The 24,933-nt window shown below is 56.5% G+C and overlaps 9 protein-coding genes across 9 annotated transcripts; 4 read left to right on the forward strand and 5 right to left on the reverse strand.

The window, feature by feature from the left end:
- Window positions 1-185: 185 nt before the first annotated feature.
- Window positions 186-1,539, reverse strand: BO95DRAFT_458586 (putative DMATS type aromatic prenyltransferase; the record flags this gene model as incomplete). Its single annotated transcript, XM_025588570.1, has 3 exons — window positions 186-291; window positions 355-542; window positions 592-1,539. The coding sequence occupies 3 exons, from the start codon at window positions 1,537-1,539 to the stop codon at window positions 186-188; spliced, it is 1,242 nt and encodes a 413-aa protein (XP_025447754.1).
- A 1,383-nt stretch (window positions 1,540-2,922) lies between these two features.
- BO95DRAFT_492539 (pyrroline-5-carboxylate reductase family protein) lies at window positions 2,923-4,085 on the forward strand (the record flags this gene model as incomplete). Its single annotated transcript, XM_025590713.1, has 2 exons — window positions 2,923-2,968; window positions 3,044-4,085. The coding sequence occupies 2 exons, from the start codon at window positions 2,923-2,925 to the stop codon at window positions 4,033-4,035; spliced, it is 1,038 nt and encodes a 345-aa protein (XP_025447755.1). The 3' UTR covers window positions 4,036-4,085.
- Window positions 4,086-4,205: 120 nt separating this feature from the next.
- On the reverse strand, window positions 4,206-5,369 carry BO95DRAFT_492543 (isopenicillin N synthase family dioxygenase). The gene is made up of 3 exons (XM_025590714.1): window positions 5,153-5,369; window positions 4,943-5,098; window positions 4,206-4,890 (listed from the first exon to the last, which is right to left on the reverse strand). Exons 1-3 carry the CDS (start codon window positions 5,345-5,347, stop codon window positions 4,228-4,230), a joined length of 1,014 nt encoding a protein of 337 aa, XP_025447756.1. The 5' UTR covers window positions 5,348-5,369; the 3' UTR covers window positions 4,206-4,227.
- Window positions 5,370-6,402: 1,033 nt separating this feature from the next.
- On the forward strand, window positions 6,403-13,656 carry BO95DRAFT_492547 (acetyl-CoA synthetase-like protein; the record flags this gene model as incomplete). The annotated part of the gene is made up of 3 exons (XM_025590715.1): window positions 6,403-11,580; window positions 11,629-12,115; window positions 12,269-13,656. 3 exons carry the CDS (start codon window positions 6,403-6,405, stop codon window positions 13,654-13,656), a joined length of 7,053 nt encoding a protein of 2,350 aa, XP_025447757.1.
- Window positions 13,657-14,033: 377 nt separating this feature from the next.
- Window positions 14,034-15,296, reverse strand: BO95DRAFT_321882 (aromatic prenyltransferase; the record flags this gene model as incomplete). Its single annotated transcript, XM_025581809.1, has 2 exons — window positions 14,034-14,133; window positions 14,206-15,296. Coding segments are annotated over 2 exons (1,191 nt in total), but the record flags the coding sequence as incomplete, so codon positions are not given.
- Window positions 15,297-15,616: 320 nt separating this feature from the next.
- BO95DRAFT_492551 (NmrA/HSCARG family protein) lies at window positions 15,617-16,810 on the reverse strand (the record flags this gene model as incomplete). Its single annotated transcript, XM_025590716.1, has 4 exons — window positions 15,617-15,882; window positions 15,940-16,272; window positions 16,336-16,489; window positions 16,547-16,810. 4 exons carry the CDS (start codon window positions 16,808-16,810, stop codon window positions 15,617-15,619), a joined length of 1,017 nt encoding a protein of 338 aa, XP_025447759.1.
- Window positions 16,811-17,433: 623 nt separating this feature from the next.
- BO95DRAFT_492552 (FAD-binding domain-containing protein) lies at window positions 17,434-19,380 on the forward strand (the record flags this gene model as incomplete). Its single annotated transcript, XM_025590717.1, has 3 exons — window positions 17,434-17,704; window positions 17,770-18,299; window positions 18,364-19,380. The coding sequence occupies 3 exons, from the start codon at window positions 17,434-17,436 to the stop codon at window positions 19,378-19,380; spliced, it is 1,818 nt and encodes a 605-aa protein (XP_025447760.1).
- Window positions 19,381-19,809: 429 nt separating this feature from the next.
- BO95DRAFT_492553 (putative tryptophan dimethylallyltransferase) lies at window positions 19,810-21,175 on the forward strand (the record flags this gene model as incomplete). The annotated part of the gene is made up of 2 exons (XM_025590718.1): window positions 19,810-20,981; window positions 21,034-21,175. The coding sequence occupies 2 exons, from the start codon at window positions 19,810-19,812 to the stop codon at window positions 21,173-21,175; spliced, it is 1,314 nt and encodes a 437-aa protein (XP_025447761.1).
- A 1,425-nt stretch (window positions 21,176-22,600) lies between these two features.
- cwc2 (active spliceosome conformation promoter CWC2) lies at window positions 22,601-24,169 on the reverse strand. Its single transcript, XM_025592209.1, has 5 exons — window positions 23,782-24,169; window positions 23,520-23,710; window positions 23,447-23,458; window positions 23,246-23,324; window positions 22,601-23,198 (listed from the first exon to the last, which is right to left on the reverse strand). Exons 1-5 carry the CDS (start codon window positions 24,115-24,117, stop codon window positions 22,683-22,685), a joined length of 1,134 nt encoding a protein of 377 aa, XP_025447762.1. The 5' UTR covers window positions 24,118-24,169; the 3' UTR covers window positions 22,601-22,682.
- Window positions 24,170-24,933: the final 764 nt, after the last annotated feature.

Genomic DNA, 24,933 nt, shown 5'->3' on the forward strand with positions numbered 1-24,933 from the left:
GCTACATGGAGTACAGACGGAAATAGCGGTCACTCGGTAAAAGCAAAAATGCTCCAACTAATTATTCTTGTTATAGTAGTGACTATCTCGGCGAAACCAGCAAGGTGCAAGGGGCAGTCTACGGTGAGCAATACGCATGCTAACTGATAGGTGGCGCTTGCCAGGACGGCCATGAATTGATCCGCTTAGTAGGAAGAGTGGTAATAGACGCTGAAATATGGCCCCCCTTTGCTCCAGGCAAAAGAGACGTATTGGATAATATCCGTGGTCTGCTCGAGGTCGACGCCGGGGCTGTAGTGAGACAAATTAGCATAAACCCCACGCACTTAGGACAAGGTGGATAAGGCCTCATACAAGTACTCCTGGATCGTCTTGATGAATTCTTCGCCGGTCGCCGTCAATCCAATGTGCTGCATGAATTTGGCAATACCCTGCGCATTCTGGAGATCGTTCTCTCCGTTCATGTCCACGTAGAACTTGGGCATCGGCTCGTCGCTGTTGGGTAGAAGCTCATAGTTCCAGATTCCCACGGGGCGTCGGTCCTGCGAAAATTTAATATGTGTAAGAAAGCAGACAGTCCGGGAAACCTACCTGGCCAGGGGTCAGGTACTCCCAGAGCACCCGCATATACTCGAGGCCCTTCTTGTTGGTCTCGCTATCCGCCAGACGGCCCCCAAGCGTCCAGATCTCCTCCACCTTGGCCCATGAGATGTCCAGAAGTGCTCCGTAGACCTTGAGCCGCGCCTTGGCCGAGTCCACACAATCGAACCCGACAAACGAGTACTGGTTATAGCACTGGCCCTCCTCCATGTACTCATTGACGAGCGAAACCACCCGGCCGCAGTCCGGCACATTCTGACCTTTAGTAATGGCCTTTTCAAGCAGCTCACTTAGCCCAGTGTCCCCCACCTTGCACTTCAGCGCGGGGTAAAGATAGGTCTTGACCGTGACCGCATCCCCCTTGAGGTCCAGCCCAAACGCCGCTTGCGTCTTGAATTTGGACCCCTCCAGCTTCGCGCCCCCCAGGTGATTACTCTCCTTGCGCGATAGCGCCAACGTGCTAATCAAGGTATGGAACAGCGACGGATCGAACCCCGCAAAGCCCAGTCGACCCATCTTATTCAGCACATTCGACACGGTAACCATGTTGTACGGATCCCGTGCACCGCCGGAGATAGACGAGGCCGGTTCAAAGCCAATGCGTACGGTGGGCTGCTTGCCGGGCTGGTAGTTGACGCTGAACTCGACGGGGAGCCCCGAGTGAGTGATCGAGGAGTGCCATGTGTGCGGGTGGGGCCCGAAGTTGGGGATCATCAGCGTGTTGTAGAGGGTCAGGAACTGGCATTGCTGCGGGAGAGTGTAGTCGGCTGAGGAGAGGATTCTCGAAAGAAGAGGCGCGGTGCGCGTCCACCATTTCTCCTCGGCGTCGTTGGCGAAGTCGAGGGATCTGGTTAGGGAGGTGTAGATTTCCGGGTCGGGGTGCTTGGGGGTTTGTTTAGGAGCTGCTTGGGGGGTGTGGGGTTCGATGGAGACAGTCATGTTTATCGTTATAGTAGTATCAATGTTGAGCAAAGAACAAGCTCGTATATGGAGTAAGATAGGGAACTCGGACTAGTGACTTAGACGGGCTCGGTTGACGAGGAAGCTAATGAAGCTCGGCTGTCGAATGCGATATATATATATACCCAAGGCACTTGCGGTGAGCATCGTGCATAACCATCGTACACTGATTACTTAACTCCTAGCCATGCCCCGCTAGGCCTCAGCGTTAGCTGTAGTGTTAAGACTTTCCAATTACTGAATACTTTGCCCTTTTGAAAAGCCGTGTATAATCCCACTAATTGTTCTTCTCGCTTGAGTATGTAAAGTATTCTTCTTGGCTCATACAATCTATATATTCCCATCATCCTAATTACAGCTATAATTGATCTCTCTTTCTCTATAATATGTAAGCTGGTTCCAAACTCTCAGAACACTTATAATTTGTGTTACAACTCTTTGTACATATGAAATTTATCCCTAGATGTGTGGAGGGTTATAAGGAGTTATTGTAGCGTTATCACAAGATTAAGAAGTATTATCCTACAGATCCATAACTGAGTTATAGTTGGTTCAGCTCTTTCCATACATCGTTCTTTACTACTGTGCCTGATTTAACCGCCTTGATGGCTCTTCAATTGCTGTTCACTACCGGAAAGCTCTAAGGCAGTGTCATTTTGTTAGTATAACAAGTATATCCACCACTACAGTGTTGTCATAACTAGACAACCGAGGTAAATCAACCACGTTAGATGTATTTTATTAAAGCGGTGGACCTGCCACTTCTGGCTCCACTGACACTCATGTACAACCTCACTGAGTAGCATGAAGACTTTTAGAATCATGCAGTGACCTGCAGACTGCAGTGTTGGTCAATTCTGTCCAGCAGCAGCCTCCCTAGGACATCAGAGCTCATAGACACGATCGTTGCATAGTCCCATGGACAATGCATTGTTGCTGGCTCATTCCTCCTCCCTAGCTCTTCAAGAACAGCCACCTCGCCGATCTGCGGTTTCTAGACACTATAGATCGACCAGATACGTACTGCAAGGAACACGGGGCTGGCTTGCATGGTATCTATCTATACCTCGAACGCACTGTGGCCCGCGCAGCAACTATTTTCAGATATGGCTGTCGCTTGCGCTGTTACGTGTCACATTCCATTACTTGCAGCTGCACGCCCCTCACGAGTGTTGCATACACACTGCATATACCCGCAGATGCTTGCAGGAAGCCCGCAGAAAACTGCCCAACACCTCAAATCTGAGTGTCGGGCACGAATTCCGCGCGAGTACCATATTTAACCACCCTGCCTCCTCACCTGCAGCAGCCGAAGACAACCCCCTCGCGCCACCCCCCACCCCCCATCACGACCACCTCACCATGTCTTCCCCGAACAAGGGACTAGCTGTGGCTATTCTCGGATGCGGTATGTGAGAATCCCATCAATAACCCCAGCCACCCTTTTGACTACCTCCCTGACCGAACCCAAAAACCTGGGCAGGGAAGATCGGCCAAGCGGTGCTGCAGGGCCTCCTTGCCGCTGCGCTGCAGGCCCCGACAACCATCAATGACGGCGCCACCAAGCCCCACACTCCTGTCGACAACATCCAAGTGACGGTTCGGTCAGACGCCGCAGTGGAGCGAGTCTCGCACGCCATCCGCCCCTTCCTGGCTGGGGGCAAAAATGGATTCCCCGGCGTCGAGATCTGCAAGAGCGACCGCAATCGCGCCATCGCGCTGCGCGCTGATATCGTTCTGATCGGCTGCAAGCATACCGCGCTGGCAGAGCTGCTGGCGGACGTGCAAGGAGGGCGAGGCGATCTGTGCCGATCCCATGGTCGTGGTAAGGATCAGATGATCGTACCGGGGTCCAGCCCACGGGTCTTGGTGAGTCTGGTCGGCGGGGTCTCTGCTGAGAGTATCGCGAGGCAGATGAATGGCCAGGATGGTGGCGATCAGGGCTGGCTGGTGACGCGGGCCGTCTGCAGCGTTGCGGCAGCTGTGCGTGAGTCGGTGACTGTTTTGTCAGATACTGAGGCGTGGACGACACATTCCGCGGCTCGCAGTCTCGTCACCGCTTTGTTCGAGCAGCTGGGTATTGTGCGATGGTTACCGGAGAGGCAGATGCATGCTGCGTCGGCGCTGGGATCTTCGTCGGTAGCCTTCTTTGCTGGGATCATCGCTGCGCTGGCTGAGGGGCTGGGGGCTGAGGGTGATGACGAGAATGAGAACAAGGACGATGCGGCTACGCTGCCCTTGCAGGTGGCATTGGAGATTACGGCTCAGGCTGCTCGCGGTGCGGCCACGCTTATTCATCACCAGCGCGCGCCACAGGAGATCGTGGCTCAGGTCTCAACGAAGGGCGGTGCTACGGAGGCTGGGTCTGTGGTTCTGGAAAGCAAGCGGGTGATGCAGAGCCTGAGGGAGTGTAGTGCTGTTACTGCAAACGCGACGGCTGGACTGGGCGCAAAGAGCTCGCAGGGTCGAGCTTAATCTCAGTCATACACCATCTACATGGGACGTCTAGGTGGGATGGCTTCTGGGAGAGTATGAGATATAGATAGTCTTTTTCTGCATCTGGAACTGAGAACGACAACACTAGAGCTAAAATGTGAAACCCCGAGCCTTCTCCGCACATTGGAGCATTCTGTAGACCATGAATACGCTCATCGCGAGTGACAAGGACTAGTAAGCCGTTGCCAATCGTTGCTGGTGATACTGCAAAGCCGTCATCTCCCCATACGCCGCCGGCCTTTTCTCGGTGACAAACTGCGGCAGAGGCGCAACGGAGGCATCCCGGTCCGCCTTGAGGAAGAAGGCACAGGACCGACGAGAGGCAATCTTCCCCGAGCTGAGATGCTTCATGGTTGGGGGAATAGTGACCTGGTGCACGCCCGGGCGGAGCACATTGTTCGTCCACAGTTGGAAGGTCTCGCTGATGTTAACCACCATCTCTGACCGTTTTCCCGCGACAATGGGCAGGAAGGAGTTAGGGTTCGTGCGATCCTCCATCTCCAGTCCGCCCTGGCCGTCTTGGAAGAGGCAGGTAATCACGCCCAGGTCTGCGTGAGGATGGATGCGGCTGACTTTGTTGCGGGCTAGCTCTTCAATATCAATTGTCGGGTAGTGGTTGAGTCGTAGCTCGCTGGAGGAACCTCTGCATTTGTCGACTAGAGAGTCCTGGGGGAGGTCGAGCCCCATCTCGATGCTGCGCATGATGGTCAAGGCGGCCTCGTGGGATTTGAGGTAGAAGTTCTCCATAAAGGACTGGAAGCCTGGCAGGGTGTTGTTGTCCGGCCAGCGATTCGCGAAGGTCTTGTCATGCGGTGACCCTGCGTCAAAGTGCTCCTAAACCGTTTCATCAGGGTCCGTCCATGAACAAGGCGAACAGAAGACTCACCCGCGCATCTGTGAGATCGATGGAGCTGGCCCCACGGCTGAACAGCCGCGATGTCTTCTCAGCACCCACGCAGCTCCATCCACGCTGCGGAGTTGGACCCGCCGGGTTGGCAATGGCTAGCTTCTGCTCTGCTTCCAATTGAAAGAACCGTTCATTCTAACTCGGTTAGTAAGATGCTATTGTGCTCGAAGGGCGGAGGGACACACGCACCCACATGAATAGCTCGTCGATGAGCTCGTCAGAGAGCCCATGGTTGACCACTTTGACAAACCCACATCGCAGCACCGACTGGACGAGTTCATCCGCAAAGGCTCTTTGCTCGTCGTGTGTGCCGGAGATGAAGCGCGAGGCGTCGACGGTACTCTCCCGGCAGTGAGCTGCTCTGTCTTTACATAGACTACCCATTTTAGATTGTGGTTGTTTCGAGTCCAACCCAAGTACTGCTAGTAGCTGGCAACCGCGCATCCATGTCCTCTGGTGAGGTTAAGTAGCTCATTGACAGCCGTCGAATACGCAAGGAGACTCGGCCGGATCACGGGCAATGATCGCATTATTCGGGCTCCTTCCGTAATCCAGCAACTACCTAAACGGCTCTCGGACGCCTCGCAACATGTCGTGGAATTGTGATGTTGCTCTATACCGATGGTAGGTTTGATACGGCATCAAGGGGTGTCGTTAGCGAGTGGATCCACATACCTTGCCGCAAGGAGAAACCAAGCGACTTTTTGCCTTGGACACCTTCCCACTGCCGTGCAATATCTCTACTCCGACCTTGCGTTCGAATGCCGCTCCCAAGTAGGGAGATCGTCATCTTGCATCGCAGTGGGAAGAGGTGACTGGGAAGGAAGAGTAAGGTGCTGTTGGATCGGCGTAGGCAAAGGGACTGGAATTCTGTCATGCTGGGTGCCTATCATCTATGCATGCGTATGATTTAGGGTCTAAGCCTGCTATAGATATTGTGTTTCAAATCATATGCATAATCTCGCTAGCTAGAAGGTTCCCACAGACGGCCCTCCGCCGCGGCGTGGCTGTCAGAAACATGCAAATTCGCCCTTTGCTTACTATCTTCATCGCGTGAGTGAGACCCGCATGTCACTCACTCATCTCCGACTACCGACTCGTGCAACCTTCGTGCCTGATTCGACGGTGTAGTTCCACGTATATCTGGCGCCGGATGGCCGCGGCGATGCCCAGTTACGGGCAGAGCCATTTTCCTGGGCTGGTGTGACTTGGGCCTGCTTCTTGTCTTCTCTGCATCCTCTATAGTTCGTCGCGCCATTTTCTCCAGCTTTCGGGAGATGTCATTAGATCGTTGGTTAGCGGTGACGATACCGTCCCCGTTGTACGTACCCTCCTCAGGAAGTGATGGCGTTGGGGCATCCATCTATGGGGAGACGAAGGCTTTAGCCTTGACGGGGAGTCTCGCTCCGGAAATCTATGTGCTTGGATGGGCTGTCTTGATGGCGAGATACCAAGGCTCGGTGAGTCTCGTACTGGACAGTCAACTTCAGCCAGGCGATGGAAACTCTGTTTCATTAGAGGTGGACTTGTCGCCGTCCGCCTCGATTGGGGTCGCTATTGACGCTATCGCTCGAGCAATACTCCCGATAGAAGTCGGCAATCCCGAACCAGGCACTACAAAAGATACTAGCAGACCATCAACAAGCTTTCTCCTACCGTGGAAGCATCCACGCAAGCGGAGGAGTCAAGATCTCCCGCCACCTGCTACAAACGACGTGCTCCAACTGCGACTGGAGCAGCAGAGGAAAGGATGCGCCTGCCGAGCCGTCTACGACGAGTCGCGATGCAATCCCCGTGATGCACAGCGAATCGTCCAGCAGTTTGTGCACGTTGCGCAGGAGCTGCGTAAGATCGGTCGGGATTCTACACTCCAGCAAGCTTTCACCCTAAGCCTGAACGACAAGCGCCAGCTGCTGCGATGGAACTCCAACCCACCACTCCCAATTGACAGGTGCTTTCAGGATCTGTTCATGGCGCAGGTTCAATTGGATGGCGGACGAGCCGCCGTGTCAGCGTGGGACGGGGAGCTCACGTATAAGCAACTCGATGAACTCTCCTCTCTGCTGGCGGCCGAGTTGCAGCAGGAGAAGGTGTTACCAGGGACGATTGTCCCGTTGCTCTTCGAGAAGTCCTACTGGATGACGGTCAGCATGCTGGCGGTAGTCAAGATCCGCGCCGTTGCGGTCTGCCTATGCAGCACCCACCCCGATGAGGCCATTGAAGCCATTCTCAAGCAGGCTTGCCCTCCTGTCATTGTGGCTTCGGAAACGCAAGCGACACGGCTGCACCAGATGGGTCGTGATCGGGTCATCATCCCACAGTCCTGCACTTACTCTTCGACTTCTCCTTCCTCCTCGATCATCTTTACCCCGGCGAATCCGGAAGATGTCGCTTTCATCGTCTTCACGTCCGGTAGTACGGGCACCCCGAAGGGCATTGTTCTTAGCCACCGCGCCATCAGCACCGCCGGCTATTATGTCGGTAAGCGCATGCAAGTCAGGCCCGACTCACGAGTTCTGCAGTTCTCTTCATACGCCTTCGACATGAGTATCATTGAGACGTGGCAGGCGCTGACTCGCGGCGCATGTCTCTGCATCCCGTCGGAGACCCAACGTTTGAACTCGATGCCCGACTTCCTTCGAAGTCATGGAGTCACCTGGGCGTTCTTTACCCCCTCAACCCTTAGAAACTTCGAACCAGCGGACTTCCCATCCCTGAAGACCCTCGTCCTCGGCGGCGAGAGCATCGGACAGGACCTCGTCCGACGATGGGGCACTCATGTCCGAATATTCAACCTCTGGGGCCCGGCCGAAGTGGGCCCGTCCGGCGCAGGAGAGATTGTGCCTACGACATGGATTCCAGGCACCATCGGAACCGCGGCCGGTTGTATTGCGTGGATCACAGCGCCCGACGATAGTGACTGTCTTGCACCTATTGGCACGGTTGGGGAGGTCGTGATGGAGGGCGCAGTCATCGCCGAGGGCTATCTCAATGACCCCGACCGCACCGCACAGGTTTTCATTGACCCTCCGAAGTGGCGGTCGCAGTTCGATGAAATTCCAATTCAGGGCCCTTTCTTCAAGACGGGTGATCTCTGCCACTATAACGCCGACGGCACCTTCCGCTATCTCAGCCGCAAGGACACCTATGTGAAGATCAGGGGCCAGCGCGTGGACACCGATGCCGTTGAACTTCGCTTCCGCCAGCTGGAGCAAGGCGTCGAGATTGCGGTCGCAGCTGTCACCTTGAAGAGTGACCAAGGAGCTACGCTGGTAGCATTTGTCGCTAATAACGCTGGCGCCGAGGTCGACTGGAGCAATAGGCGAAGTAGCCCTAAATTGGAGACGTTGCCTCCGTCTTGCGCGGCGCTGGCTCGTCGCTATCAGTCCACTCTCCGCCCACACCTGCCTCTCTATATGATTCCTTCATTCATTGTCCCGCTTAAGACCTTTCCTCGCACGGCAACTGACAAGGTAGACCGCAAACGGCTCTGTGGTCTGCTCGAAACCCTCACACCAGTCGACCTGACCATCTGGCTCAGTGCGCGGCCAAGCTTGTGCCGGGACTCGGAGTCACGATCTGTTCTGACCGAGTCTGAGCAGGAGCACTCGCTAACTCAGGCAGTCGGAGCAATCTTTGGGATCCCAGCCCCCTCAGTCAACCTCGACCTCAATTTCCTGCACATGGGAGGAGACTCAGTCACGGCGATACGGGTCGTTCGAATGCTGGCAAGGGAGAACTGGCAGCTCCGCGTGGAGTACCTCCTGGCTGAAGATACAACCCTACGCACGGTGGCTGAGAAGCTCGAGCAGGGCGATGCTGGACGGGTTCAACAATCGACCCCTCGACCTTACAGCCTTTTGGATGATAAGAGCATCCCCACACTACTTCCACTCGCGGCTGAGCAGTGCCAGATTACTGCATCCTACATTGAGGATATATATCCGACAACCGCGCTCCAAGAGGGGCTTGTCGCAATTACCGAAACCAGTGGATCAGAAGCCTACACTGACCGGTTTCTCTTCACTTTGCCCCCCGACTGCGACGTCAACCAGGTCAGGAAGGCATGGGCGACTGTTGTGCAGACCACCACTATCCTCCGGACGCGCATCATGCAGGCAACGAATGGCCAAACTTACCAAGTTGTGTGCAAATCCGAATTGGCTATCCCGTGGCAGTCCGCCGATTCCGTATCACAATTCCTCGATCATGATCACAGTCGGCCAATGGGACTGGGCTCACCACTGATCCGCTTGACCCTCATTCAGTCGTCTACTGACAGCTTCCTGGCGCTGACCCTACACCACGCGATATACGACGGTCCCACGTTACACTTGTGCATTCAACGGGCAGAACAGGCCTACCGGGGGCAGCAATTGCCACGCAGTGACTTCGTCCGCTTCATTCACCATCTCACCCAAACCGCCACGGACGTGGACACGGCTCGGACGTTCTGGCAAAAAGAAACACTGCATCTCAGCAGTGTACTGTTCCCCAAGCATCCCTCACCGGAGCATGCTCCCCGCGCCACCTGCGCAGTCCATCATGACAGCCCGCGTGCCGCTGCATCCAAGTCGTTGCCGCTGGCCAGTCCCACGGCCAAAGTGCGGCTGGCCTGGGCCCTTCTTCTCAGTCTGTACACCGGTTCAGAGGACGTTGTCTACGGTGCGGTGGTGGACGGACGCCGGGCTCCTTTGGCCGACATCGGGAGCATCGCAGGCCCAACCATAGCGACGTACCCAGTGCGTCTTCTCCTCCAGCGCGAGCAAACCGTCCACCAGGCTGTTTCCCACGTCCAGGACAAGATCCACGCCACTACCCCATTCGAGCAGACCGGTTTGCAGCAGATCCGCCAGATGGGCCCCGAGGCCGAAACGGCCTGTAAATTCCAGAATCTGCTCATCGTGCAGGCGGAAGACACCCTCGCGCCGTCGCCGATCTTCGGCCCCGTCGAGGAGCATCTGGGCGCGCTGAACAGTTTCCCGGGCTATCCCATGATCCTGCTGTGCACGCCGACCAAAGGTGCCTGGAAATTCGAAATGCTGGTGGACGAAGAGGTGCTGGCCCGCAATCAGGCGGAACACATGCTGTTTCAGCTGGGACACCTCTTGCAGGAGTTGGATAATGTTCAAAACCAGAATACGCCGCTGTCTCAGCTGAACCTGATCTCCGCGCAGGATAACGCCATGCTCACGAGGTGGAACGGCAGCCCCCCCGTGCAGGCCTCAGCCTCGATTCCGGACCTGATCCAAGCCCAGGTTGGACAGAGTCCACAAGCGTGCGCCATCTCCGCCTGGGACGGGGACTTGACCTACCAGCAGGTCGAGGACTATAGCATCCGGCTCGCGCTGCAACTTGACCCTCTCGTCCGCCGCAGTGGCGCGCGGTTCGTTCCGATATTCTTCGAGCGGTCCAAATGGGTGCCCATCGCCATGCTGGCCGTCTCGATGGTCGGGGCGGCCTTTGCGCTGCTGGATCCCACTCATCCGCAGGAGCGCAACGCGCAGATCTGCGGCGCCGTCGGCGCCACCGTGGGATTGACCTCGCCCAGCCAACTGAAACTGGCCGGGACGATCACCGACGCGGCGTGGATTGTCGTGGGCGACAAGAGCTTCCGCCCTCCCCCGCAGGCCAACGAGTATGGGTATCGGGCCCGACTGCCTTCCTCCCCTGCGCCGCACGACTTGCTGTACGCCGTGTTCACCTCCGGGTCCACCGGAACCCCCAAGGGCGTGCTGATCGAGCATGGCGCGTACTGCTCGGCCATTGCCGCACAGCAGCCCAAGCTGGGCATCACGGCCCACTCCCGCGTCCTCCAGATCTCCTCCTATGCGTTCGACTCCTTCGCGGTGGAGATCCTGACCGTCCTCGCCAGCGGCGGATGCGTCTGCATCCCCTCCGACGAAGAGGTCGCGGGGGATCTGGGCGGGGCCGTGCAGCGGTTCCAGGCCAATTGGCTCTGCATCACTCCCTCGATGCTGCGGCTGCTCACGCCGGAGGCCGTGCCGTCGCTGCGCACGGTGGTCGCGGTGGGCGAGTCTATGCTCCCAGGCCAGATTGCCCAGTGGTGCGAGCGCGTGCATCTCTTGTGCGGCTACGGTCCCACCGAATGCTGCACGGGGGCGACGGCGCAGCGCATCACCGCCAGCAAGATGGACCCCCGGATCATCGGGACGGGCATGGGCTGCCTGCTGTGGGCGGTGCACCCGGACGACGTGAACACCCTGATGCCGGCCAACACCGTGGGTGAGCTGGTCCTGCAGGGTCCGATCGTCGGCCGAGGATACCTGAACGACGCGGCCAAAACGGCAGAGTCGTTTCTCGACCCCCCGGCGTGGGCGGAGAAGTTCCACCCCCAGGGCGCGAGGATCTATCGCACCGGCGACCTGGTGCGCCTGAACCTAGACGGCACCTGCAGCTTCCTGGGGCGCAAGAACCAGCACACCAAGCTCCGCGGCCAGCGGCTGGATCTGGCCGACGTCGAGCGTCACCTCCTCCGCGCGTTTGGCCCGGAGGCCAACGGCATGGCGGCGGTCATCCGCCCGTCGGGCAGTGGGACGACCCCCTGTCTCGTCGCGTTCGTGCAAATGGCCGAGCTCCCCGGGTCCGGGTCAGAAGTCGTCAATGGAGGGGCATCGTCCCAGAATGGCCTCTTCAGGCAGCAGACCCCCGAGTTTCAGGTCCGAGCGCGCCACGCCCGCGACGAGCTCCGTCTCACCCTGCCGGCCATCATGGTGCCGGAACTGTACCTCCAGGCGCTGGACCTACCGCTCATGGTATCGGGTAAGGTGAATCGACGCCTGATCGAGAGTCACTGTGCCGAGCTGGGCGCGCGAGATCTGCATGCGCTGGGATCGCTGGAGCGCACCGATGGGCATGCCGCGGAGGAGCTGCTGCGTGAACATCACGAGCCAGTCGCTTGGGCGATAAGCCAGCATGTCGCCGGAATTATAACAAGGAAAACGGAGCGGGACGAGCTGGCCGCGTCAGTCGCGGGTCGCAATGTCGACCTGTCGCGCCTCAACCTGGACTCCATCGATCTCATGGCCTTGTCGCAATTCGTACACCGAGAGTATCAGCAGAGGCTTCCTATGGCGACGCTCTTTCGGAGTGGTCTCACCGTCCGTGAGGTCGCGGAGATGATTACGGACGGTCCGGAGAGGATCATTAATGGCGTCAATGGCGCCAATGGCATCAATGGTGTCAACGGCCCAAGTGGCAGAGATGGCAGCAATGGTATAAGTAGCATCACTGGCATAAGTGGCATGAATGGCATGAATGGCACCAACGGCATCAACGGCACAGATGGCACAGACGGGCTCAGTGATACCAATACCAGCGATGTTAGCAATGGAACCAACATCACCAACAGCACCAACAGCACTAATGAGACTCCATCCACGCCGGCGTGGTGGATGAAAGTAACCGCAGCGCTCCAAGAGGTGCGCGATTTACCCGGCACCGACGACTTGGCCACAGACCTCCCACGCGGCAAGACTGTCTTCCTGACCGGGGGGACGGGATACTTGGGAACGCACATCTTGCGGCAGCTGGTGCGCGACCATCGCGTTGCGACGGTCTATGTTCTGGTTCGGGCATCCAGCCCTCAAAGCGGTCTTGCACGGATCATCCAAGCCGCGCGCACGGCTCGCTGGTGGCAGGACGACTATCGCCGCGTCATCGAGGCATGGCCGGGAGACCTGGCTCAGTCGCGCCTGGGGCTGTCGGCAGCAAACTGGGGGGTGCTCTGTGGCGAAACCGTCGAAGCCATCATCCACAACGGGGCCGTCGTCCATTGGGGGTATGACTACGAAGTCCTCGAGGCGGCCAACGTCGGGAGTACGCTGCAGCTGCTGCAGACGCTGAGACCTTCGTCGAAACCGGTCAGCTTCACCTATGTCTCTGCTCTGGTGTCCGGGGACGACGCCCAGTCGACAGATTCAGACGCGCATACACCGCCGCCTGATATCCCGGACGGCTACACACGCACCAAGTATGCGTCCGAGCTGTTGATGACGGAGTTCGCACGCTCTCGCCCCTCCCATCGACTCAAGATCGTCCGTCCGGGGTTTATCATCGGATCTGTGAACGACGGCGTGGCCAACGTTGACGACATGCTCTGGCGTGTCGTGGCTACTGCGATGACGACCGGGACCTACAACGCCAGCGAGCCGGATTCATGGCTCTTTGTCTCGGCCGTGGACTGGGTCGCCAACCTGATCGTCTACGAGACGCTTCACGCGGCTCCAGCACCATCGTCGCCCGGGTCCACCGTGGCCCGCATCTCCATGACAGATGGCATCTCCATGCGGGACTTCTGGCAAGCAGTGTCGCTCGGGCTAGGCCGGAAGCTCAAGCCCTGCCCCGTGTCGTCGGAGTGGATGGCAATGCTGGAGGAGCAGATCGATGTCGTTGGCGCCTCGCATCCCCTTCTGTCGGTGATGGACTTCCTACGCAGCACCGGTGGCTGCCTGGGAACGCCTCCAGCGTCCTCATCTTCCGAGGCGTCGCCACTCCCCGTGCCCACGGTCCAGGCAGCCTCGCTGACGAACATGATCTGTCAGGCGGTGATGCGCAACGCCGAATACCTGGCCTCGCTGGAGGGGTTCGCTGCTGCAAGTGGCCTCCACTCGTCGGCGGTCTTCACCCGTCGGAATAAAATTGTTGTCAGTGGGGAGCGACAGCCTGTCTAAGCGTTGTCGAATGCTTTGCAATCTGTTTGGTTCTTGGTCTCTGGTATTTCGGGCTGATCTCTAATCAAGCGTGTATGTATATAAAAACAATCCATGAATTTGATCTTAATATCTGGTGCTTTTGGGCTGGTATCCGATTCAACATGTGTATAAGTAACGCATGGATACGATCTTGATCTACCGGATTTGATGATTGATCTCTATCCGGGCGCGTAGACAAAAATCCATTAATTCAATCTGTGAGCCTTACGGCTGTGAATTTGAACAAGACTGCTACCACTGATCCAGCCCTAACTTCTTGAGGATCAAGCCACCCCCACTACTATCTCCACTATTATCAACAACACCACCAACAACACCGAACTACCAGTCCTACCCTAATAATAAAAGATTGTCAACGCAGGTCCCTGCCCATCAAACTCCGACAACGCAATCCAAGCCTGTTTCCCTAGCGCCTGCCCAAGCTCGACATCGGGACTACCAGCCACCCACCAACGTCAGCAACCCATAAACAAGAAGGCTAAAAGCCAGGGCCAGAGGTGAACTCACTAGTACGAACGCAGGGAGTCCAGATACCCCGCCGCATGGGTTTCCCACCCCATCGCGGCGAAGAAGCGCACCACCGCCTCGCCGACCCCTTGCTCCGTCATCCCCACCACCGGCAAGGCGACCTGCGGGCGCACAAAGGGCGCCTCCTCGCAGAGCTTGAGGATCAGCATCATGGGAAACTCGGTGGGCCCGCGGACACCCTCGACGGCGCCCAGGCTCTCCCAGAGGGTCTGGAGCGGGTGCGGTGTGGCGTCTGGTCGACCCCAGGTCCAGAGGGCTTGGGCGGTGTCGAGGGTGATGTTGCTGTCGATGAGGAATAGCTTTGCGCTGTTGGTGTTTGGGGAGGTGCTGAGCTCGCTGGAGATGAAGAGGGGCTGGGTCGTGCTCGGCGACGCGGTGAGGTATTTCTCGGTGAGCTTGAGCGCGGGGCTGAGGGCTCCGTTGGCGTTTAGGCCCTGCAGGGCGTTGAGGAGCATGGTATGAACGTCGGCGTTGGTCGCCAGCGCCCGCAGCTGCGGCTGGAAGTAGAGCTCGGGGCGTACGGAGCCATCGATCAGGTCGAGGGCCAGGATGTTCTGCGTACGCGAGGGGAGGGTCTGCAGTTTGGCCTGGAGGTCAGGGCTCTGCAGAAACGCCGCCTGGTCTGCCTCCGAGGTCGTCAGGGCGTTCGACAGTGTCCGGTATCGGTCCAGTCCCACATCCACGCCCGGAAGCTTGCGAAGAGCGCTCAGCAGACTCGGGAGGGGCAGGACGTTCAGCGGATCAGGCCCCGTGTCCCCCTCCCCGGCCAGATAGCTCGTCGGTTCAAAGGCAATCCGCAGAGAGGACCCTGTGGCGGTGAATGTGCGGTCGATCTCCAGCTTCCCTGCTCCAGAGAGAAGAGTGTTTCCCTTGTCGCCGACGGACGGCTCGGTGTAGATTCCTAGATATGGGATCAGCTGGTTGTGAAAGAGCGTGAGGTATTGGTATTGCGCGTTGACGGTGTAGTTGCAGTCTTGCAGGAAGCGGGTGAGAAGAGGGGCTTTGGTGGTCCACCAGGCGTGGTGGTCGCGGTTGGGATGGGTGAGGTACTGGGATAGGTGGGTGTAGGGAGTGGAGGTGGATGGAGGTGTGAACGGAGCAGGTGCTAGGGAGCCCATGGTGGTGGTTATGGATAAGCTTTAGGTGTTGAGGGAATTGATCTTGATTTTGCCGTCGATCGGATGTCTTGCAAGGTTTTGGGGGGGGGAGTGAGGTTTGATATATATCTGCCTACTGCAGCGGATGATGTGGCAAAGGCCCCGTCAAGCAAGGGTATTCTAGCCGTATATTGATTCGAGCGCTGCTCTGCTATCCTGTGCCCTAATTCCGTGTATGCTTCTGTTAGATTGAAGTCTACATATTGGTTCTGCCAGTTCTATCAACATTATCTCTATGCAGACTCGGTTCTCAACGCATGCGCCTTCTTAAACCACTCTTCAAATGTGATAAGTCCGCCCTCCTGACCCCTCGCCTCCAGCGCCGCATTCTTCAATTTGATCGAAGCAGTGTTATCACTCTCATGTTCGGCAAACCAGCGCCCACCGCACGCGTTCATCATCCAGAAGATGAGCCGGGTCTCATCCCGACATCTGGTCCCATTGGGCTGAATACTCGTCCACGAAGGCATCTCCTCGTACCGGGCGGGAATTCCAGTGGCTGGATATCACCATTAGCACGATACTCAGACACATGGAAAATGGATAATGGGAATACCTTTCGCGTAGGAAGCTGCAATATCAGGCATGGTAATTTGCTGGCTGGTCACCTGCACGAGAACCCTATCATATTCGCTGGGGTTCAGGAAGATGCCGTGGATGATATCGCCGACATCGTCCTCCACGCTGACCCAGGGCATATCGCCTCTGCCGCCGTATGGGGGCGTGCTGAAGACGATGTCTCCCGTCTTCGGGTTGGGAGTCCATGGGAACCCGCCGAACGCGTCGGAGAAGGGTTCGTAGAAGAAGCATTCCATGAAGGACGCACAGAGGACGGGAGTGAAGGTCTTGAAGCTCTTTGCTCGGGCGTATTGTTCCACGTGGTATTTGGCTGAGAGAAGTTAGTGCAGTTCGTGGTTCGATCAGAGGTGTCAGGCAAGAGGAGGCGCTGTACTTTCAAATCCCTCTAGATGGATCCTGCCCTTGGTGGCATTGGTGATTGAAGGGCCGGAGCTGTACACGACGTGCGGAACTCCGGCTTCCTCTGCTGCGTCAATCACCGCGGCGCCGAGGTCATAGTCGCTGGGTCCGTCCAGCGATTTGAGGGCCTGTCGCATTAGCGCATGGAAAGCAAATGGCCCGCTTCTGATGCGCGACAGACTTACTTCGTCGTCTGAGTTCGTGTTGATGAATACACCCCAGCTACCCGCGAGGGCGGCGGCCATCTGCTCACGATTGAAGCCATCCGCCTGGACGAGCGACGCGCCATCAGCCGCGATGGCCTTTGCTCTGTCGGACGACGGGTCTCTGGTGATGACCCTGACATGAAAGCGGCCGTCCTTGTGAGCCAGCAGGGATCTTGCGACACTACCACCCTGGTTCCCTGTCCCGCCGAAGATGGTGATTATCTTGTTCTGTTGGATGGTCATTGTTGATCTCGGTCTTTTACAGACTTCAAGCTGAGAAGACACAGCGGAGTTAACGTGCGAGGTAGCTAGAAATACTCGACCTGGGATACAGTAGCGTGAACCAAGCATTGCATTATTCTAGGCATGGCAGCGGGTGCACATCTATGCATGGGCAGCGACTTTGATCGGCACAGCATAAGATAATACTTGGTACCAGCGGCTGTATCAATGGAATGCTGTGGATGTGTGACGTGTCATTCCTCTGCGCGCTCCCTTGCTTCGACAATTACCTCACCCTTGGCGCCTGCAGGGCTCATATACTTGCTGCAAGGATCTGCACATCCGTGCATGTTCACCGACCTTTACCAGCAGAGCATGAACATTTCATTCCTCTGCGTGCTCCTTGCTCCGAAAATTGCTGCATCCTCCATCGATGACACGGCCTAAATCCCCTGTGAAGCTCCTATGCTTTATGCAAGATCCGAAGCAAGGTTGAAATGTTGGAAACTTCCTGCCTTTCCGTTGTACGCCACCTGGACAGAGGATGCTTCGCTGGGCACGATATTTGGGCAAATGATGCTCGCTAGCATCTCAAATTCTCGGACGCTGCGTGTCTAGACAAGAGGCAACCTGCATGGACCAAGATGATTCGTTTTGCTCTTCTCATACTGGCCGTATCAGCCGGCCTCAAAGGCTACTGGGGCACGCAAACGCAGTCACTGTGTCGATGCCGACCGGGCGAGGTATGCTGGCCCACGGCCAGTGACTGGGAACACCTCAATCACAGCATCGATGGGAATCTACAAACGCTGAAGCCGGCCGGCCATGTATGTTCTGGCGACCAATACTCAAAGGAAGCGTGCGAGGAGTACGTGAAGAACTTCCACAATGGCACCTGGCGCGTTTTGAATCCAGGTAGGTAGCTATTGTGCCGCACGCTCAAGCGGGATGCAGTCGCTGATTTCGGTACCCACAAACAGCGTCGCTCCAAGTGATCAATTGGGAGAATTGGCGAGCAGCAGAGGAAAGCTGTCACGTTGACGGTATCACAAATGCGACGTGCCAGCAGGGCAGGGTGCCAGTATACGCGGCTTCCGTGAAGACTGTGGAGCAGGTGCGAGGTGTCGTTTGCTTTGCTGCTGACCACAATCTTCGCCTCTCGGTGAGAAACACCGGGCATGATCTCGCTGGCCGCTCGACTTCCCCGGAATCGTTAATGGTCCATACAGCTGGACTCAAGGAGATTCGATTCACCACGTCTTTCCGTACGACTTCGCCGCTGGGGTACGAGTCTGAAGACTATGGCCCTGCAGTGACGGTTGGGGCGGGCGTCATGACAGAGGATCTGTACGCATCAGCCGCAGAACATGGGTATAGCGTTGCTGGTGGGAGTTGCGGAACTGTTGGCATCGCTGGCGGTTGGATGGCAAGTGGTGGTTATGGAATACTCACACCGTCCAAGGGACTGGGCGTTGATAACGTTCTGGAGGTTGGAATGGTCACGGCAGCTGTAAGCCCCCTGTTCTATCTCCCTCTTGCAAGGCCTCGGTGGTTTGCTGACAAGACTTCAACAGGGCGCGTACGTGATTGCAAATGCGTATCAGAACCAAGACCTCTTCCAAGCCGTTCGAGGCGGCGGCGGAGGTACATTCGGAATCATCACCAGTGTGACGTTCCGAGTATTTCCTGATGTGCCGCTGGAGGTGGCCAGATTGACTGCCGTGGCCGAGGCAGGCCCAGGAGATGCATTTTGGTCAGGTGTCCAGGAGATCATGGGCACAATACCGCAATTGGGAGACCAAGGCATTGCAGTTCAGAGCTATGCCTTTCCGTTTGCTGAATCGGGGTCTCTCATCTCAGCGGAGATCTTTTCCATCAATCAAACCGAGACAAGCAATATGTCACCTGTCGATCGCCTCTTCGAGAGCTGGAAGAATGCTGGGCTCCAGGTCCAGCGCTCCCACGAGCACTTTGCGCAGATTTCCTCATACCACGCCAGTCGCAGCACCGAGGGCATGGCTGGGGTGGGCGTCATGGTGGGTTCGCGCCTCGTATCGGGAAGCTCGCTAAATGCCCCTGAGCGTCTGTCCCGTGCGCTTTCCCAGTTGAAGTACCACCCCGGTGATATGATAAGTCTAGACGGAATGGCGCCTGGGCTCAGCGTGGAGCGAAAGAGCCATGTACCCCACTCCCTCCATCCAGCGTGGGACTCGGCCGCGATGATCCTCACCCTGGGCCGGGGTCTCCCGCTGGATCCAAATTGGGAGGCCTACGAGCAAGCCGAGGAAGAGCTGAAGCATACTCAGCTCCCTGCAATCGATTCACTGGAGAGCGCTACCATTGCTGGGTATCTGGGTGTTCCCTTCCCACATGAGGCTGACCATGCAGGCGTATTCTGGGGCGAGAAGTATGATGTGCTCCTTGCAACCAAGCGTCGCTGGGATCCAAATGATCTTTTTATTACCCGGCTAGGAGTAGGGAGTGAAGGATGGGATGACGAGGCTATGTGTCGCAAGCAGACGTCTACTGCCTGGGAAAAGGACCTGCGGAGGTTGTGGACTCGTTACAGCGAACTGGTCGCATTGCTGTAGTAGATTCTTCAATTGCCTCCGATTGAGATTCTATCAATACATAGCTGTCTAGATAAGAAAGCATATACTCCACCCGTGCGAGCTGGAATCAATTCACTTCGAACCTGTGTCCTTTAAATTCCTGCACCATTACGCATTGCTGTGGTCAACATGAGACCGGTATTCACGCAATGGTCAGTCTGGCAGCGCTCCTTACGTGAGACAGGTGGACTGGGTGACATGCACGGACTAAGTACAGCAGCGACAGGAGTGTTGTTGGCAACGCTAGGGCGAACGCAAGTGAGGATGCTCCTCGCAAATGTCGGTGTGCGTAGCCTGTGCAGCCTATTTGGCGGGAACCGGATATAAATGTTATTTATCGGCTTGGTGTAGGCTTGAGAGCAAGCAACCTTACTGTCACTGTTCCTCTGTACTGCCAAAACCATCACAATGACGGTCCCCAGCCAACCCGCGAGCCTGTGCAAACAGACAACCCTAACCTCTACACCCACCCCATATGAAATCCTCAGCAAGTACACCGTCTTCCCGGACGCCCACCAGAAGGCCTGGTGGGAGAAGACCGGGCAGCTGCTCAACAAAGTCCTCATCTCAGCGAACTACAACACCTCTCGCCAGTTCGAAGCCCTCACCTTCTACACTCAGGTCCTCATCCCTCACCTAGGCCCTTATCCATTCGCCTTCCGCAGCGCCATCACACGAAGCGGCCTCCCGCTCGAGTTCAGCGTCAACTACCAGCAAAAGGGCGGCGCGGAGCCCGTCGTCCGCATCGGATACGAGCCCGTCTCCGCGGAATCGGGGACGGAGAAGGACTTGTACAACCAGTTACCGGTGCTGGATCTGCTCAAGCGGCTCGAGGAAGTCCAGATCCCGGGCTTCGACGCCTCGCTGTTCCACCACTTCCTCGAGCACCATACCCTCTCCGCCACGGACAAGGATTCACTCACCAGGAACAAGATGGAAGGAAGCAATCTCACCTCGCAGAGCGCATTCGGGTTTGATCTCCGACCCCAGGCCGTTTCGGTGAAGGGGTACACCTTCCCGGGGTTCAAGTGCCACGCCAGTGGGCGGTCGTTTGGCAAGCTGTTCGCAGAGTCAATTCAGCCGATTGCCGATCGCATCGGGCACTTCCCCTCCTTCGACAAGGTGAACGAATACCTCGAAGAAACCAACGGCTACAGCCAGGTGGCCTTCTGGTCCTTCGACTGCGTCGACCCGGCCAAGTCGCGGCTGAAGCTGTACAGCTCGAGCAACGAGGTCGTCTGGTCGAAGATCGAGGAGATCTGGACCCTGGGCGGCCGCGCAGACACGTCCACCGTGAAGGAGGGGCTCAAGTATCTGTCCCAGCTGTGGCAGCTGACCAAGGTGGAGGAGGGCCACCGCGCCTTCACGGGCGGGTTCGATGACGGCAAGGACTCCACGCCCACGCCTATGGTGTGGAACTACGAGATGAAGGCCGGCGAGGAGATCCCGGTAACGAAATTCTATTTCCCCATTCACGGGGAGAATGATGCGAAGATTGTGCGTGGGGTTGCGCAGTATCTCAGTGATATTGGGTTGGTTGAATATGGGGAAGGCTACGAAGAGACTGTGCGGGATTACTTGTGAGTTCGGCGCATAGGAAAGTTGTCTAAGACGATTACTGACATCAGGCAGCCCGGACAGGGATCTGGAGAAGACGGCGCGGTTGACGTCTTGGATCTCGTTTGCGTACACGGAGAAGACGGGGGTTTACCTTAGTGTTTACTATCATTCTTCAGACGATTATCCGTGGACTGAGGAGGAGAGTTCCGCGTAGCCAGTCGACTGTGGAGGGCTCATTTTCAGATGTCTTTTGTCTCCTCAGTTATGATTCAGTTCCGATAGTGACAGAACTTCCAATGGTGTCTCGACGCAGATCCTAGCGTAGAGCACGTAGCATCGCCAGGAATGAAGATGCAAGTACGAGAGATATGGTACCACCTCCTTATGACGACCTCCAGCTCGTTCATACAATCTGTGAAGCCTGAATCGAGCATTGTGTGATTCAGCATGGTTTTTTTCCCGCGGTAGGAAAGACGAACTATTTGCGCTTCTTTCCCAGGGACTCTTTATAGTCGATCAATGCAGGGTATGACCAACCCCCCGGGTAATAGTGGCCATTCATTTGACTCAGCTTTGCATGTGGTGATGCAGGGTAGACTGCCGCTAGTGGTTGATATGGGAGTATAGGTGGGCTCGCCATGTATGTAGATGTGACGACCTCACCTTGAGTTGCAGCTGAGCTCTTGCCTGATTACCAGAAGACTAGGAGCGTTGATATCGCTGTAACGATGCCATTCAGTAGTTCCCTAAGTTGGAAAGGACAACAAAGAATTGTCGGTGCTTGCCACAGCTCAGCTACTGCTCGGGAATTGTGCCTTCATGGTGGCATTGTCACTGCTGGTTCCAGGTACATATAAGATATACTGAGACAAAAACGTCGAGGATAATGCACTTGCATCCCAGCTTGTGATTGTGCCGACTTTCGTCTAGTCATAGCTGGACCTTTCTTTCTGTGGTCCTGTCGTCATCTGTTACACACTACATGCAGATCGCAGCCTCATGTTCCAATTGTTACTAGGTATTCATAGCACACTATCCGACTCCGATGGGGTCTCAGATGCGTGGGAAAGTCACACTGGAAATCTGGTTCACTAAACCACTTTCTTTCCTGCCCTACAAGGTGCCTCGTGTACCATTCCGCATCCACGAGTTTGTATTGAACTACCTGCGACAAGCCTCGAAGATAAGCGCGCTTCTTGAGGAGAGAGGCGTTATCATGAAGGGACAGCATACGAGACATGACTCTGGATAGAACCAAGTCGAAGCTAGTGGTTGTAATGGCTACTTTGCTAATCTACCATAATATTACACGGCGCACAGAGCAGATACAGACTGGACTGCCGGTCCCGCGATGAACTTGAGCCTTGGCCGCGCATTGCAACCCCTGGTATGCGTATCCCGTTGTGCCTGTTGCATATCCGGCTTTCAACTCCGCTCCAACGGACAAGGTTGCTCGCCTGACCAGAGTTATGGCACCTGGTCTGTGGTGGGCGCCTGCGCCCTGCGATTGGCCGAGGTCGCCGGCAGCAGGTGCCGCGGCGTATCTGGAGACGTGTGAAGGTGGGAAGCCATGGCCACCATACCCAGGGACATTGGCCGCACTTGATGCTGGGGGGTTTGAAGGACACCGGACAGATCGGCAATGAGCTCGGATGCTGCCATAGGGACCACGTCCCCATCAACCGTCATCATTCAAGGCCCATTCATCTATCCTATCTGCCTCACTCGTCATCACTGTCGTAGGCGACCAGCGACTGTAATGAGGCGACCTGCTGAGACTTTGCCGAAACCGACGCGCGAGCAGCCCCTAATGCGGCCAGAGTACTGCTGGAGAAGATGCCGCCCTGCGCGACTTGCGCCGGCGGAATTTCCTCCGGCTGGTGCTGGTCCTGCGGTTCCGGCAGTGCAAGCTGTTCGTGCTGATCGTCTCCAGTTCCCCGCAAACCCACGGCAAAGCGCACCTGGTCCGGCTCATCATAGCCCTCGAGGTCGTAGCTGGTTTTTTGTCTCTTCGCATGGGCATCCTTGCCTTCGATCTGGGCGATGAATTCCGCCGGCAGGGCGCGCCGAATAGCCTCCGCGGCTTGCTCTTCGATGCGGCGGGCTTCCCGCTTCTGAGCCAGTGGATTGGGATCCTGCGTGGCCCAGCGGACGTTCAGAATTTCGTTGTGGTCGAGACTCTGGTGGGCCATGGCCTCCTTGGCAAATTGTGCCATCGCTTCGGTTTTGTAGGTTACCTAGGACTGTTAGCTCGACGCAGGGTCCGAGGCGGATCAGCACGTACAAATGCAACACCACGACTAGTCAAGACTCTGATCCGATCAATCTCGCCCCATTCGGCGAAGTGACGCGAAACAACCTCCCTGTCGGACATCTGGTCAGCCTCCGCCTACAAGTGTATCCCAGCCCATCGCAGCGAAGCAGAAATTATTTCGTCATTTCCCGATGATTGTCCGGTGTGTAAAGGGCATGGAGGGTTGCTTACTCGATGTCGTCACTGGAAGCACGTTAGTCATCTGCGCGCGAAGGCGACCGGGGGAATGAGATGAAGACCGTACCTGACATGGATTTTACCAACATAGATCGTCCGATTCTGCCGCAAGAAGCTACCAACACCGCCCATGTCATCCCGATAATCGTTGAACTTCTCGCGACCGAAAACGTCCATCTGAGGGGGGGTGATGTCATGAATCGTCGGTCGGCGGTGAAGGTATTCGCAGTCCTGACCACGGTGGCAAAGGCCTCGGGCCTAGGAGCAACAAACGCACCAAGATTAGCACCTGTCTCTTCGCCGACGCAACGAGAATTGTGGAAACTTACAAAGTGGAGACAAATGTGTGCGCCGGGCTGCGCGTCGGCCTTGGTGTAGCCGGAGTCGCGGGCAAGATTGCACCGTGTCTTGGCCGCCTGTTGCGAGGAGTCCTCCCGATCGCCGCCGGCCCATTTGTTGTAGTAGATGTTGTAAGTTGTGCCGGATTGGGGCTGGAACTGGGCCTGGATCTCCTTGGCCTTGTCGGCTTCGACCTGGACGCGCGCGGGGCGTCGCTTCTTGCGAATGATGCGCTTCTTGACGACCGCGTCGGGCTGGGGAGTAGGCTCTGTTGGCGTGGTCTCTGCCACGCTGGGAGGCGTGGTCTCCGTCGTAGTGTCTGCCATGATGAAGGATTCGAAAGGATGGAGGTTGAGGTTGATTGTTGCGGCGACGGGCGACGGGATTGAACAAGCAACGAACGATAAGAGATTCCCGCCCGCGAGTAACGAGGGTCACGTGATAGCTCAGCTCTCGGAGAAACGCGGCCCGTGCTTGATGCCTCACGGACCAGGCCTCAAATATCGGGATGCGCCCCCCCCTGCAGTCCCAGAGCACCGGCGGTATCAGCATATAAGGTATACTCAACCCCAAATCCCCTATCACATTATCGTGTCAATTCTGATGGGTGATCAGAACGTAATGTGTGGCTTTAATCTGATGGAGATCTCCGCGATGGAGCAGACCTACTACACACATGGCCCAGAGAGCACCCTTTCTAATCGACGGTTTACTTGAAAGGCTCCACAATCTCTTTGCCCCACGAGTAGAACGAACCCGGCATCTGTGAAGCCATCCAGCATCGATAGGCGCGAGATGGAACCCTCCGACTGAGGAGAGACCATTGACTGGCGGGGAAGGGAAACATCTCATAACCCTCCGGTCCTCTTGTTCTTGGTTGCTTTTAACTTGCCCGGCAACAAAGCATCTTTCTGAAGACTTTCACAACATGGCACTTGCTTTGGAATCAATTGCCGCTTTATCTCGCAGTATATTTAACCCTAAAGCTACCATCCCATCCCCTTCAAGTAAACCGTTACCCCCATCACAAAACCCCATCAACATATCTATCAAAACTGCCCAAGTAAAGCAATGTCTCCTGAAAATCATAGCACAACAATGACCGATGCGCCCAAGGCCTGGAGGGACCTCCTTCAGGATCA

The sequence above is a fragment of the Aspergillus brunneoviolaceus genome (assembly GCF_003184695.1).
Source record: "Aspergillus brunneoviolaceus CBS 621.78 unplaced genomic scaffold BO95scaffold_2, whole genome shotgun sequence".
NCBI classification, from domain to species: Eukaryota; Fungi; Ascomycota; class Eurotiomycetes; order Eurotiales; family Aspergillaceae; genus Aspergillus; species Aspergillus brunneoviolaceus.